We start from the raw sequence: 16,484 nt of genomic DNA on the forward strand, positions 1-16,484 counted from the left end.
AATTTTAACCAAAGTCTTTCATGTAATAGAACTTTTTACTATATACAAAAAAACAAATACCTATCTTAAAAAATAACTGTAAGAATATCTATGTAATAACATTGATTAAAGATACATATCTCCTTCATTTTATAGAACTCAAGATTGTATACTAATGTTTGCTCCTCTTATTTTCATTGTAACAACAACCCTGGAAAATGCATTGGGTTGAGAAAATGTCTGGCCCAAAGATATTCAGCCAGTTCTTCTGCCAAAGTGAGAACTAGAATACATAGTCTCTGTTTTTTTTACAGTTCAGTCTCCTAATTGCTATACCAGACTATCTTTCTATAAGTCTAAATAAACATAAATCAATGATTGGTACAAGCCATAAAAATTATCCTAGCGTTTATAAATTTTAAACAGAATTCACAATGGACGAGAACCCTATCCCAAGAGGAAAAATTTGTCACATAAAACATATAAATGTCATGTTTAAACTATTTGGGAAACTTTTGAATGAAAACCTTTAATACCAAATTTAGAAATAGTCACATGTCCAGAATTATGATTTTAGACAGGCACAGAACGTGGTTCTGGTAAGGAATTTTGTGTCCATCAAAAACAATGGAAATGTACCTGCAACTTGGTACAATTGCTGATAGCAAAATTTAACTATTTCTGAAAGAAAACCCAATACTTTGGTATGGATATTTCAACTATTTTAGATTTAATAGATTACTATTTATTTAGTCATCAATTGTTCTATTTGCCTTTTAAACCTGTATTAGTTTTATATCTTATATATGACATTAGGCTGAAAAATTGTCCAGTATAATGAATGAATAACTAATTACTGTTCTTTTATATTCTGGTGTGTGTGTGTATGGATATGAAGGAATTGATAGGAATATATTAACAGGAATGTATTTTTCTTTAATCTTCTGATCATGCCCCTCCTGTACTTTCATGGAACTACTTAGGAATAACCACTGCAATTTTTGTCACCAGTTTCTTCCCTACCTAAGTGAACTTTGTCCATTTTGCCCCATTCTGACGAGCTATCTTATTTTGGTGTATGTATAACAAAATATGTCCTATGCTGAATTAGATTGGTGAATCTGCAAAATGTTGCTGGAAGAGTCACGTGATCTGTCTACTTTTCATTCTTTTTTTCTTTTTCTTTTTGGTACATGGAAATATTGTGTTTACAGATTGTACAGTACCCTTCTGGCTCATCGCAAACAGCACATCAGAAACTTTGCAGCTGAAAGCTTCACCTTCCTGATGAGGAAGGTAGGTGTTGTGATGGACAGGGGGAGCAGTACTAGGTAGCCCCCTTCCCCTGTTTACGCGATGTAATGTGTAGTTGTGAGTGAGATGGCTGACTGATTTTAATATATATGGGATTTTAATAGTAATTTTAATTAGATTTGTAATCATGCTGTTTTTTGTATTCCGTGAGCCACCCCGAGTCTTTGGAGAAGGTGGCATACAAATCTAATTAAGAATAAGAATGAATGGAAAAGGGATAGTTTTCCTTGAGACCAGTTGGCCATGGTATTTAAGTCAATGGAAACAGTTGCCAAGGATCCCTTTGGAATTGATGTCTATTTCTGTTTCATGAAGATCATATATTCTACCATGAATGATAATCTCTTCTTAATAATACATGTTAGAAGCTATAAGCCTGTTTTAGTCAAGGGTTCATTAGAATAACTATGCAGTAATATCGGTTCTCAAGGAAGTCACAGTATTAACAATAACTCTTCTCCCCCATGTTAATAATACTAGCAACTGCCCAAGATGTATCCAGTTTATATATTAGAGAAATGGGAGAAGAAGATCTATATCAGCCAGTTGTGTTCATGCCTGCAGTTTGATTTGAAAAAAGGATTTCTAACTCTTGAATTAAATTACAGCATGAGTTAAGAATTTTTCAATTTTCTACTATGAACTATGAAGGCTGTAACAACAACAGCAACAATATACACATAATAGATCAGAAAAAGATATCAGATTTGTCATGGCAGGATTCTCACAATTAAGTAGGCAATCAAGAATCCAGAAACATGATATGTCTTTATGGCTGTAAAGCTAAGAAACTAGAACAATAGAAATTCAGTGAAATATGCAGATTTTATCAGATACCAGATTTATTTATGCAATCAGTGTTCAAATTTCTACGCCTCCTTTTTTTCTGACCATAATATATAATGAGTCAGAAGTAATTATTTTGTGTGTAGGAGATAAATTTTATTTGTCTTTGTTCTAGTAACGCCCTGTTACTGGAACTGTTCATATTTTGTTCCTGTAAGTGATTGTGGATTATTTTATCTACTTTTTCTACCAAGTAATTAAACATTATTTAATAAAGTGCTACTTAGGTGATTTGAGTTGACACACCAGATTAACTTAACTTTCCCACATGCATGTTTCTGCAGCATGATTATTATAAGTGCTTAGAACAAGGATAGCTTTATTTAAAATCTTGCTGACCAGCTGGCCACTTTCCTTTTTTCCCTCTTCCCATCAGGGATTACATTACAAGGAAAACATGAATTAATTGCTCTGTTTGATCTACTTGATAGGCTGCTGATATCCCAAACTGGTCTGAATTCCTGAGAAAAAGAATGAGATACCTAATAAAACAACTAATGAAATATTTTTCATTATGAAATGAAAGAATTTTATTAAAAATAAAGTATTTATTATTTTAATATGTTTATGACATAAACCAACTCATGGTAGTTTAAAGTGTAAATAAAACCAAATAACCTCACCTACAAAAAGATATTGATAAAATTGAACAGGTCCAGAGACGGGCTACAAAAATGGTGGAAGGTCTTAAGCATAAAATTTATCAGGAAAGACTTAATGAACTCAATCTGTATAGTCTGAAGGACAGAAGAGAAAGGGGGGACATGATCGAAACATTTAAATGTGTTAAAGGGTTAAATAAGGTTCAGGAGGGAAGTGTTTTTAATAGGAAAGTGAACCCAAGAACAAGGGGGCACAATCTGAGGTTAGTTGGGGGAAAGATCAGAAGCAAAATGAGAAAATATTATTTTACTGAAAAGAGTAGTAGATGCTTGGAACAAACTTCCAGCAGACGTGGTAGGTAAATCCACAGTAACTGAATTTAAACATGCCTGAGATAAACATATATCCATCCTAAGATAAAATATAGGAAATAGATGGACCATGAGGTCTTTTTCTGTTGTCAATCTTCTATGTTTCTATAACAGTAACATTGAATTAAATATAAAATCAATAAAAGAGCAAGCAATAATATTAATAGGATGTAAAATGTTAGTAATAATAAACATGCTGGCAGCCAGCCAGTTATAATTAGAGATCTTTCCATAATAGTAATACTAATAGGCATGTGATGGCGAACCCTACATTAGCTCCAGTGCTGGCAAGCTGATTTTCAGCCTTCTGGAAGATGGAGAAGAAGCTATTTTGCCCTCCCCAGGTTTCAGGAAAGGCTCCAGAGCCTGTGGATGGCAAAAAACAGCCCAAGGAGCCTACCAGAAATCCAGAGGCTTCAGTGATACATGCAAGCATGCGTGTGGGGGGGACGGGGACTGTGTGCGCATGCGTGGGGGGAGGACGCCTGCACCCTTCTGGCAACCAAGCAAAAAAAGGTTTGCCATCATTGTAATACTCTATGGCAGTGTTTCCCAACCTTGGCAACCTGAAGATATTTGGACTTCAACTCCCAGAATTCCCCAGCCAGCATTTGCTGGCTGGGGAATTCTGGGAGCTGAAGTCCAAATATCTTCCAGTTGCCAAGGTTGGGAAACACTGCTCTATGGTGTTGGTCTACCTACTTTTTCCAATTAAGTTCAAGTAAAATGGAGCAGCTCTACAGTGTTGAGAATTTCAGGTGGAGATCACTGGGAATGAACTGAATTTTGAGTGTAATAGTGAAACATTGCATTTTCATTCTTCAATTTTGTCTCACAGGTTTCTGACAAAAATGCCCTTTTAAACCTTATGTTCCTTGATCTGGGAGAGCATCCAGAGAAAGTGGAAGGTGTGGGTCAATTAATTTTTGAGATGTGCAAAGGGGTTAGAAACATGTTCCATTCCTGTGCAGAAAAGGTAAATAATTCTTGGTGCTTGAAACAAATATAACCTAATTTACTGATTTATAATCATGATCACACCAGATGAGGGCATGAACTGGTCCATAATCTGATTGTTTAAATATGAATGGTGCTGCGCTTTATGGTTTGATGGCCCAGACATTGTATTTGAACATAGATCTTTTTAATATTTATATTTTATTGTGTTTTACTAATCTAGTGAAATGTTAATATATAATGCTACTCCATGTATGATTATAACATAAACTAAATAATAAATAGAGTATCTAATTTGCTATGTTTGGTTAGCTTAGATTTGGATTGTTTACTTTTTAAGCACTATTAACTACTATTTAAGAATGTTTTGCTTATTACGTGGTCAATGGGTAGGCTGAAAGTAAGTGCCAATGGTGGAATTCAAATTTGAAAGGTCTTAAAAAAAAATATTTTAGTAAAACATGTATCCATCAGAAGTTAACATAACTCTTTTATATAATTTAAAGGATAAAATCACATTACCATAAGGCAGGGGTGTCAAATTCAATTTCATTGAGAGCCGCATCAGAGTTGTATGCCGCGATTTGTATGCCGCTCCGAGTCTCTGGAGAGGGGCGGCATACAAATCTAATTAATAATAATAATAATAATAATAATAATAATAATTATTATTATTATTATTATTATTATTATTATAATTGAGCAGAATTGAGGAGAAGCAGCTAGAGAAATTAGTGAAATATGAAGATCTAAAAATCAAGCTGCAACGACTCTGGCATAAGCCAGTGAAAGTGGTCCCAGTGGTATTTGGCATGCTGGGCCCAGTGCCAAAGGATCTCAGCGGACATTTGAAAACCATCGGAATTGACAAAATCTCCATCTGTCAATTGCAAAAGGCCGCTTTACTGGGATCGGCAAACATAATTTGCCGCTACATCACACAGTCCTAGGTGCTTGGGAAGCGCCTGACTGGTGATGAAATACGAAATCCAGCATAGTGATCTCGTTTGCTGTGTTGTACTGACATAATAATAATAATAATAATAATAATAATAATAATAATAATAATAATAATAATAATAATTAACACAAATTATAATTATAATTTGTTGTTGTTGTTGTTATTATTATTATTATTGTTATTGTTATTACATTTGTATGCCGCCCCTCTCCGGAGACATATATTATAATTATAGTAATATAATATATAATTATATATATTATTATAATTATAATTATAATAATAATTTGTGTTTGACCTCAGAGGGGCAGGGTGTGTGTGGCCAGGGTGGGCATAGCCAATTTGATGTCACTCATGTTGGTGGCTGTGGCGGCCCAAGCACTCTGCCAGTGAAACGGGCTTCCAAGCTTCGCTGCAACAGCCTCCTGCAATCCTCTGCCAGCGGAAACGGAGCAGCCCTCCTGAATTTCGTTTTCATTGGCAGATGCTGGTCTCTTGCTGTTTCCAAGGTGGCCCTATGGGCCAGATCTAAGCATCCTGCGGGCCGAATATGGCCCGCAGTCCTTGAGTTTGACATTCCTGCCATACGGGGTCCTTGATGCTCTCTGAACGTAATTACAGGTAATCCTTGACTTACGACCACAACTGAGCCCAACATTTCTATTATTGAGACATTTATAAAGTGAGTTGTGCCCCATTTTATGATTTCTTGCCACAGTTAAGTGAATCTCTGCAGTGGATAAGTTAGTAATCTCCTTAAGTGAATCTGGCTTCTTCATTGACTTTGCTTGTCAGAAAGTCTCAAAAGGTGATCACGGGACCTCAGGACACAGTAACCCTCATAAATACAAACCAGTTGCCAAGTACAGTAATACCTCGTCTTACGAACCTAATTGGTTCCTGGGGGAGGTTCGTAAGATGAAAAGTTCGTAAGAAGAAACATTGTTTCCCATAGGAAACAATGTAAAATCAATTAATCCGCGCAACAACAAAAAAATGCAAAAAAACACCGCCGCCCGGCTGTCACCTTTTGAAACAGCCGGGGGGCTTCTTGGCAGCCTCCCGAACGCCAAACCCGAACTTCCGGGTTCAGCATTTGGGAGGCCGCCGAGAAGCCCCCCGGCTGTTTCAAAAGGTGACAGCCGGGCGGCGGGGCTTCTCAGCGGCCTCCCGAACCCGAACTTTTGCCAAACTTCCAGGTTCGGGGTTCGGGAGGCCGCTGAGAAGCCCCCCGGCTATTTCGAAAAGCGACAGCCAAGCGGCGGGGCTTCTCGGTGGTGGCGGTGGTGGGTTCGTAAGAAGAAAAAAGTTCGTAAGAAGAGGCAAAAAATTTCTGAACCCCGGGTTCGTATCTCGGGTTGTTCGTAAGATGAGGGGTTCGTATCATGAGGTACCACTGTATCTGAATTTTAGTAACATGATCAAGGGGATGCTGCTAAGGCTGTAAATATGAAAACTGGCCATAAGTCACATTTTTCAGTGCCATTGTAACATGGCGCTAAACGAACTGTTGGTCACTAAACAAACTGTTGCAAGACAAGGACTTACCTGTATTAGTGTACTAATGATGTTACCAAGTTTGAGTAATGAAATATCTGCAAGAAAACAACTAAGCTGAGAGAGCACTGAGGATCCCTCATTTCCACTCTGAGCTACAAATATTATCTTATATTGGTACCACATTACCATAATCTGGTCATATGAGAAGATATTTCAGCAGTATTAGTGAGTGAGTGTTGTAGATTGCTCATTTCTTCCATAGACTGAAAGGAATTTTTTAAGACATTTGATCCAATATTTAATTACTATCCTTTGATTGGTTGAAATACTGATTTGGACACTATTAGAAATTGTGGCTATGGAAGGAAAATTATATCTTTAACTTTTTGATTTCTGTATTCTGTAATGATCAATTCGCATAGAATAACAAATTACTGTAGAGGTTGTTGACAATAACTGTTTAAAAAATTATTTAAAAAATAGCCCTCATATATCTGAGATTTTTTTTTGCAGGCCATACTGTTAATTTTGAAGAAGATGGGACCAGTTACAGAAACAGAGGCTATATTCCCTTGGGTTTCCATTGGAGAAGTTTGCAAACATATGGCACAATCAGCTGCGAGATTCGTCTATAGAGAACATTTTGATATATTTTTCAAATGTTTGCAGGTGAGTTGAATATGATTGAAATATAAAGAGAAGTCCCAACTCTCAGGCTAAAATTAGTGATAAGATTTACATAATGAACAGGGTGTCCAGCAAACCTGGAAAACAGAGAAATCAGGGAATTATCAGGGAAATCGGCAGTTCGGGAAATATCAGGGAATTATCAGGGAATTTGTGAAAAAAATGGAATAAATTGGGAAACCCCCCCCCCCAAAACTGTATTAAAATGTATAAAAGTCAGGGAAAAATCTTGTAAAAAAACCCGGATCGCACTGCCTGGCAGGGTCAAGCAAAAATGAGCATAACTGTGGCAACAACTTGCTTCCTCAGTTACCTATATTTCTCCATGGCTTAGCCGTTTGGTATAATGTCATCTATGACCCTGCCTTAACTAGATCACAAGTTATAGGGAAATGTCAGGGAAATATCAGAGAATTTCAAAATGCTTTCCCCCTGGACACCCTGAATGAAAATCTTAGGAAAAGTATTTTATGTTGAACTAGCAAGGATCTAGTTTTGGTATTTGCTGGAATTTTGTATTCCAGCAAATAGTGGAGTAATCTATATATGCCATCCCCAAATTATTGGTCCTGCGTGTGGCAAATGAAAGTAGTTATTCCATTTACTGTGGACTTATGCTTGAGGAAAAGTGTTCTGAAAGCTGAACTGATGAAAAAATACAGCAGATGTACAGGTAGTCCTCGACTTATAACAGTTCATTTAGCAACCGTTCAATGTTATAACAGTACTGAAAAAAGTGACATAATCATTTTTTACACTCAAGACTGTTGCGGCACCCCATGGTCATGTGAACAAAATTTGGATACTCGGGAACTGGTTCATATTTATGTCCTGGGGTCATGCATTTTTGCAATCTGACGAAATGAGAAAGCCAGAGTCACTTAAGAATTTTGTTGCTATCTTAACAACTGCAATGATTAATTTAATAATGGTGGCAAGAAAGGTCATAAGATGGGCCAAAACTCAGTTAACAAATGTTTCCCTTAGCAACATGAATTTTGGGCTATTTGTAGTTGTACGTTGAAGACTACCTGCAGTGACAAACAAGTATGTTGATATATACGTTTTACAGATGCATCCCAAAGTTTTGGGAAAATATTTTGTCCAAAATTTATTTATTTTATTTATTTATTTATTGGATTTGTATGCCGCCCCTCTCCGCAGACTCAGGGCAGCTAACAACAATGATAAAAAACAACATGTAACAATCCAATTTAATAAAACAACTAAAAACCCTTATTATAAAAACCAAACATACACACAAACATATCATACATAACTTGTAATGGCCTAGGGGAAGGAATATCCTAACTCCCCCATGCCTGGCGACAAAGGTGGATCTTGAGTAATTTGCGAAAGACAAAGAGGGTGGGGGCCGTTCTAATCTCTGGGTGGAGTTGATTCCAGAGGGCCGAGGCCGCCACAGAGAAGGTTCTTCCCCTGGGGCCCACCAAATGACATTGTTTGGTCGACGGGACCCGGAGAAGGCCAACTCTGTGGGACCTTATCGGGCGCTGGGATTCGTGTGGTAGAAGGCGGTTCTGGATGTATTCTGGCCCAATGTCATGTAAGGCTTTAAATTGTGACCGGAAACCGATCGGTAGCCAGTGCAGGCCGTGGAGTGTTGCTTTCACATCAGCCTTATTTAGGTGTTACAAAGCAGTGTGGGGTAAGTAGAAGGGCAGAATCCATCCCATCTATAATGTTGCTTTAATGACACCAGTGATGAGCCAGACTCCATAAGTATATTGTCATTAATCTTTTTGAGTGGCACATGTTATAACTTCTGTATGAGTTGAAATCTTTATAGTCTTCGGAGAGGGGCGGTATACAAATCTAATAAATTATTATTATTATTATTAGCTTTGGAGTCATGTGGAAGAGCCCCATAAATAAATAAAATGACTGTACTCAACGAGACTGGTTCTTTATTGGTATCATATAAGTGAAGGGAATAAGTGGCAGCCCACTGCTATAGTTATTTCTGAAATAAGAAGACAAAACCAGAAAAATTATAAACACTGAATCTCATCTTCTGTCTTATTTTTATTAATCTAAACTTTGAATACATTTTTGCAAAAAAAAAAAAACAGGATTCAGTTTTTACGTTGCAAGAAAAGATAACCAAGGACAACTGTTGCGAAGCTTCTGAACAAATGGAAAGAATATTACAGGTCTACTTAATCATAGTAGAGTATTCATATGGCTCAAAAATTTCACAACCTGAAGAAGTTTGTAAGGTAAGCTGAACACTTTTTTAAAAAAATGGGACAGATCATGTGGGTTTGTTATGAGGAAAACCTCTTTAATATGATGCTCTTAGGGGCATTTATAAACTGAAATGACAATCCTAGGAATATTAATTAGTCTGAATATATTTAACCAACACCAGGTTGGGAAAGGAAGACAAGCAGCATGTTAATATAGGTTGTGTCAAAAGATTATATCTAATGATACGTAACATTATCCTGAAGAATATTCTAAAGAATAAATCTTACTAATCATTTTATACAATCTGAAAAAGACTCTGTACTCCTAGATCAGTGATGGTGAACCTATGGCAGGTGGCATGCGGAGCCATATTGGATGGCAGGCAAGGCGTTGCCCTATGTCAGCCCTAGCACGCATACATGCATTGGTCAACTGATTTTTGGCCTTGGGGAAGGCCGTTTTGCCCTCCAGTGGCTTCAGGGAAGTGTACAAAACAAAGTGCAAAAAATGGCTGAACATGCAAACAGGAAGTTTGGAAAAGTGGACTTGGTTTGCCCGTTGTGTTGTTTTTCACACTGTGGAGGCTGTAGGGAAGCTTCCTGAAGCCCGGAGTGCAAAAAATAGACCCAACAGGCAAAGTTCCCAAAACCAGATTTCCTGTTTGCACGTTGGACTGTTTTTTACACTCCAGGGTTTCAGGAACTTCACTGAAGCCTCCGGAGTGCAAAAAACAGCACAAGAGACAAACAGGAAGTCTGTTTTTCTGAACTTTCAGTTTGCCTGTTTGGCTGGTTTTTTTCACTGTCCCAGGCTTCAGTGAGGCCTGTGTGTACGCGCAGCGGTGGGGGTGGGTTGTGCGCATGCGCGGGGCAGGGGTTTTGCATGCACGGGGGGGGGAATGGGTGTGGGCACGTGCATGTGTGTTAGCGCGCATACACCATCCCTTTAGGCACGTGAACCAAAAAAGGTGTTCCAGGATAATGTTGCAGGATCCAATCTAGGACTAGAGGTTTAGTCATCCAAGCTTTCAGTCTCATGCTGGAATTCATCCTCAGGGAACTTCTCTCTTGCGGAATGTGTGATTCTCTTTTCTTACACCTCACTGACTCTTATTATACAGTTGTGCAATATTGGCAATATTGCTTCAGAAGGAAGAAGCAGCTGAGGAGCATGGCAGTGGAAAGATTGAGAGATAGGCACAGCTCACAATGTGATAGAATAGAACATTGAATAAGGTGTCAGACAAGACAACATTTTTAGGTGAATGAATAACAAAGATGTTTCAGATTTCGTGGCTTCAGAAGGAAGACCCACATTTTGGAAAGAAAGCAAAGAAACATTTTAATTCTCACTAAAATTAGTCACTATATAACAGTGTTTCCCAACCTTGGCAAATTGAAGATATTTGGACTTCAACTCCCAGAATTCTCCAGCCAGCATTCGCTGGCTGGGGAATTCTGGGAGTTGAAGTCCAGATATCTTCAAGTTGCCAAGGTTGGGAAACACTGCCATATAATACTGGAATGAATTGCCATTAGAACAAAATATTTCATTGAAAGATATGTTGGCAATGCGCCATACTTGCATAATGTGTTTCTAAATCTTAAATGCAATTAGATTATCCTTTTTACATTTGTCGTTCTTTTTTAGTCTCTATTTTCAGCCCACCTGCTAAACATTTTCTGAGAAAAAGTTATAGACACCTTTTGGTATAAAGGAATATTGCAGTATTTTGTTTATGTTTTCCAATAATAATAATAATAATAATAATAATAATAATAATAATAATAATTTATTAGACTTGTATGCCGCCCCTCTCTGAAGAATCGGAGTGGCTCACAATAATAATACAGAAATAAAAATCTAAAATTAAAAAAATTTATAAAAAACCCATTATAAAACAGTCATACAATCCAAACAAACCGTACATGAAATGGAACAGCTAGGGGCATGTCAATTTCCCCAAGCCTGGCGACATAGGTGGGTTTTCAGAAGTTTGTGAAAGGCAAGGAGGGTGGAGTCAGTCCTAATCTCCAGGGGGAGTTGATTCCAGAGGGCCGGGGCCGCCACAGAGAAGGCTCTTCTCCTGGGTCCCGCCAGACAACATTGTTTAATAATATTGAATTGAAGCATATTTTTATTTTACCTAAATTTCTTAGAATTTGGAAAATCATTATTTTTCTTCTATTCCAGACATTAATAAAAATAATAGATACATCTGGTCTCACAGTGCCTTGTTGTGATTCCCTGCTTAAGGTTATTTCCGTTTTGCTTCTTCATGAAAATGTCTTATTGTCTGATTCTTTGGTGAAAGAAACTGTTGAAAAGGTAATAAAGTTAAATTAATATGTAAACTTCAGTAAAAGATCTAATGAACAATACGCCTGTTGTACTGTAATATTTGCTTTGCATTTTTCTGGAATAGATCTAAATATTTCTGATAATAAATGGCAACTCTAATTTATCCTCAGCAATGGAAATGACCTATATGTATTGACTTTGGGGGAAATGCATGATATGTGTTATTTAAGGAATTTGTATTTTAAGTTATGATACCTTAAGGATTAAGAAATGTATTATAATTGTTCATGGATCATGGTCTATTTAATTAAATGTAAAGTGCATCACCCACAAAAGTAAAGTTACTATATATACTAATTATTTGTTAATCATAACTAACATACTACCCAAATATATATGGAAAAGAATAAATGGGTACAAAACTAGAATGCCAATGATTAAAAAAACTGGAAAATGGAACAAGAGGACAGTAACAATTCTACATTTTGGTCTACAAATTTTTTCTGCACAACGTTTTTTGTAATACTGCATATTAGTGGAACATTGCATTTTAAATAAAAGACCACAGTCAATATACCAGAACTGAAATGCATAGAAGCATTTCAGTAACAGCAAAATATTGTGTCATTCCAAGGTGCAGTGGAGGAAATACCAGGTTAAATAAAATACTAGGTTTTATAGCAATAGGAAGATTTTTGCCAAGGTCCGGACAAATATTAAATCTGTAGTTCATGGCCTAAGAGAATTATTCCTCCAAATATTTTTCCTTTTTAATTCGAAATTTAAATTTGTAAATTTTAAAAATTTACTTAACTAAATGTTCTAGTTTTCTCGCTTAAGTTGGGTTATTCGACCAATGGTGCCTGAATATGTAAAGGGAGAGCAAGAGCTGAAGACAGCACAGTTTTTGCATATCGACATGTCAGATTTGTTTTCAGTCATATTTTAGCGTGATCTGTGATTATGCTTGTGTATATGAATACAGTTAATTCTGGAAAGATGCCACTCATGAATCAGTATTAACTTTTGTGACATGATTATCTTTGGGCAAACTTTGCAGAATCAGTTTATGACATGATTATCTTTGGGCAAACTTTGCAGAATCAGTTTGAGAGTGCTTTGGAAAATAATGATGATGATGATGATAATAATAATAATAATAATAATTATTATTATTATTATTATTATTTATTAGATTTGTATGCCGCCCCTCTCCGAAGACTCGGGGTGGCTCACAACAATAATCAAGACAATATAACATTGCAACAAATCTAATATTAAAAGAGAACAATATATAAAACCCCAACAATTAAAAACCATGCAACACATACATACCAAATACATAAAATATAAAAGCCTAGGGGAGGTGTCTCAGTTCCCCCATGCCTGGAGATATAGGTGGGTCTTGAGTAATTTACGAAAGACAAGGAGGGTGGGGGCTGTTCTCCAGGGGGAGTTGATTCCAGAGGGCCGGGGCCGCCACAGAGAAGGCTCTTCCCCTGGGGCCCACCAAACGACAGGACCCGGAGAAGGCCAACTCTGTGGGACCTTGTGAGCCGCTGGGATTCGTGCGGTAGAAGGCGGTAGAAAAGTCGGATTGAATCTGAACCGGTCCTTTGTTTTTCTCTTTAATAGGTTTTCAGAGGTGGATTTGAATGGCATTCTGTTTTGAATTTTTCTAAAACGATGTTTCTGATGAAACAATTTGAAAAGGTAGGCAACCGTTTCAGCGTCTTTTCACTTGTGGGGAAACAATACAAGCATCTCTATATTGTTGAGTTTCAGTTCAAGCAGTCATCTCCAGCAGTGTCAAATGCAGAAAATTCTAATTCAGCCACAGTTTGCCTACCCTGTGTTTTAATTAATGTGGGGATTGGGTGGAAAGAAGCCCAAGAAATGCCTTTAGTTTTTATAGTCTGCAAAATCCAACTGCCTTTGGCTAAGAGGATCCAGTGCCTTAGGGCTGCATTTATTTGTTCTGAGATAGCTGTTTTGTTTATTCTAATCTTGTTTCAGTTAATAATAAAAATAAAATAATTGATTTATGCCAGATCCAAAATCTCAAAATAATATCCTGTGTATTTGCTGTACTTGCACAGCTCACAACTATCAAATTAATAGCTGCTAGATTCTTGAAAATCTTGTTTAAAGAAAATGCATGGACTTAATTAACATTAGCATGTTTTCTTTTAGGCAGCGTGTATAAACATTCACAGAAGTGAGTAATAAGAGCACTTCAGGTCTATGCCCTTCATTATCCCAGCAAGCCCTGGGGTATTTCATAAAGAATGCCACTGTTATCTCGCAGTGCAGATAGGGCTGATTGCTCTGATTGTTTCCTGGCTTGGACTTTGGGGTCACTTTGCCCTTAACTTATTATGGACCCATTTCTTAAGAATTTTATATCCAAACATCTCTTGCTGTTTTGAAATCCCTTTCTGGCAAGGCCTGCTTGTTTGAAACAAAAGCTCACAAGTTTAGAAAGTGTTTTTATGTAGGCCCTATACTTTTTTAACAATGTGGATTTACCAACCTGTGGAAATTTGGAATTAAGTTAAGAACGTTAGAGACTGATACAGAAGTTCTAAATGTACGAGAGCAACTCATTTAATTTTGTTTTTACATTGAAATGTAGAGGTTGCTTTTTTAAAAAAAAAATATTTTCAAATTTTTATGTTACAAACAACAATAAAACATGACAAAGTGTCAAAACAATAATTACACAGTTGTAGAGGTTGTTTTTAATAGTTAAGGTGGTTGATTTAACTATTTTTAGTCAAACAATTTCCTCTGAGTCATGTTTGATTCCTGGAAACTTTGCTGATATGTTTCTTGACAACAGAATAATTTACTAACAGAGCTTTCCTGGTTTTCTGTTTAAATTGTTTAGTCTATTCTGTAGCCTTTGGATTTCTTTTCAGCTTCTCCCTACATTTGCATTTGGAAAGCAATAGAGTATGGTTAAGTAATGCCACTTCCCTGAAAGATTTGATTGAAGAAGATAAGCAATGCAGCTGCCTGATTAGGCTTGCTAGGAATCAGGCAGTGTAAACTTTTACTGTAAATAAATAAATGATAAAAAATAGGGAGGAAAATATATGTTTGATGCCCACATATTAAATCCTTCACATAAGGCATGATGGGCAAAAAATTGTTTCGAAGCCTTTGGAAGATACAGCATATATGTTTCTTGAAGATTAAAAATAATAGCATACACATGGGCATTTCCATAGCAGTGTGAGCCCCAATTTTTTTAAAAAAATGTTGCCCCTGGTTTAGAGGATTAGCATATTCTTTGTAAGCTGCTAGAATTAAATAAGACCAAGTTCTATATTTAGGTGGAAAATTGGCTACCTGATCCTGATGTATCTTTGTCCTAGCTTGAAAAGTCTTGTGCAGAGAGAAAAAAAAGAAAGAAAAGTCCTTGACTTGACTTTGGACTACAGTTGAGGTCAACTTTTATGTTGCTAAATGAATAGAATAGAATAGAATTTTATTGACCAAGTGTGATTGGACACACAAGGAATTTGTCTTGGTGCATATGCTCTCAGTGTACATAAAATAAAATATGCATTTGTCAAGAATCATGTGGTACGACAATTAATGATTGTCATAGGGGTCAAATAAGCAATGAAGAAGCAATATTAATAAAAATCTTAGGATATAAGCAACAAGTTACAGTCATACAGTCAACATGGGAGGAAATGGGTGATAGGAATGATGAGAAAAACTAGTAGAATAGAAGTGCATATTTAGTAGAAAGTCTGACAGTGTTGAGGGAATTATTTGTTTAATAGAGTGATGGCGTTTGGGAAAAAACTGTTCTTGTGTCTAGTTGTCTTGGTGTGCAGTGCTCTGTAGCGACGTTTTGATGGTAGGAGTTGAAACAGTTTGTGTCCAGGATGTGAGGGGTCAGTAAGTATTTTCCCCGCCCTCTTTTTGACTCGTGCAGTATGCAGGTCCTCAATGGAAGGCAGATTGGCAGCAATTGCTTTTTTTGCAGTTCTGATTGTCCTCTGAAGTCTGTGTCGGTCCTGTTGGGTTGCAGCACCAAACCAGACAGTTATAGAGGTGCAGATGACAGACTCAATGATTCCTCTGTAGAACTGTATCAGCAGCTCCTTGGGCAGTTTGAGCTTCCTGAGCTGGCGCAGAAAGAACATTCTTTGTTGTGCTTTTTTGATGATGTTTTTGATGTTAGGTGACCATTTTAGGTCTTGAGATATGATAGAACCTAGAAATTTGAAGGTCTCTACTGTTGATGCTGTGTTGTCTAGTACTGTGTGGTGGAAGGGTGGAAGGATTTCTCCTAAAGTCTACCACCATTTCTACGGTTTTGAGTGTGTTCAGTTCTAGATTGTTCTGGTCACACCACAACGATAGTTGTTCAACTTCCCATCTGTATGCGGATTTATCATTGTCTCAAATGAGTCCGATCACTGTTGTATCATCTGCAAACTTCAGTAGTTTATCAGATGGATTGTTTGAGATGCAGTCATTAGTGTATAGAGAGAAGAGAAGTGGTGAGAGTACACAGCCTTGGGGGGCACCTGTGCTAATTGTACATGTATCTGATGTGATTTTTCCTAGCTTCACCTGCTGCTTCCTGTCTGTTTGGAAGCTTGTGATCCACTTACAAGTGTGTTCAGGTACCACTAGCTGATTTAGTTTGGTTAAGAGAATGTCCGGTACAATGGTATTGAATGCTGAACTGAAGTCCACAAAGAGGACCCTAGCGTAGGTCATTGGAGATT

General features: G+C 37.1%; 1 protein-coding gene across 1 annotated transcript in view; it reads left to right on the forward strand.

The window, feature by feature from the left end:
• UTP20 (UTP20 small subunit processome component) overlaps nucleotides 1–16,484 on the forward strand; it is a 120,371-nt gene that overhangs the window by 5,450 nt on the left and 98,437 nt on the right. The window contains exons 6-11 of the mRNA XM_070755922.1: nucleotides 1,194–1,275; nucleotides 3,952–4,089; nucleotides 7,045–7,200; nucleotides 9,312–9,458; nucleotides 11,623–11,757; nucleotides 13,366–13,443. Of these exons, the coding sequence (XP_070612023.1) occupies nucleotides 1,194–1,275; nucleotides 3,952–4,089; nucleotides 7,045–7,200; nucleotides 9,312–9,458; nucleotides 11,623–11,757; nucleotides 13,366–13,443 (736 nt within the window). The remainder of the gene's footprint in view (nucleotides 1–1,193; nucleotides 1,276–3,951; nucleotides 4,090–7,044; nucleotides 7,201–9,311; nucleotides 9,459–11,622; nucleotides 11,758–13,365; nucleotides 13,444–16,484) is intronic.

Source organism: Erythrolamprus reginae, chromosome 6, assembly GCF_031021105.1.
Source record: "Erythrolamprus reginae isolate rEryReg1 chromosome 6, rEryReg1.hap1, whole genome shotgun sequence".
Taxonomy (NCBI): Eukaryota; Metazoa; Chordata; class Lepidosauria; order Squamata; family Dipsadidae; genus Erythrolamprus; species Erythrolamprus reginae.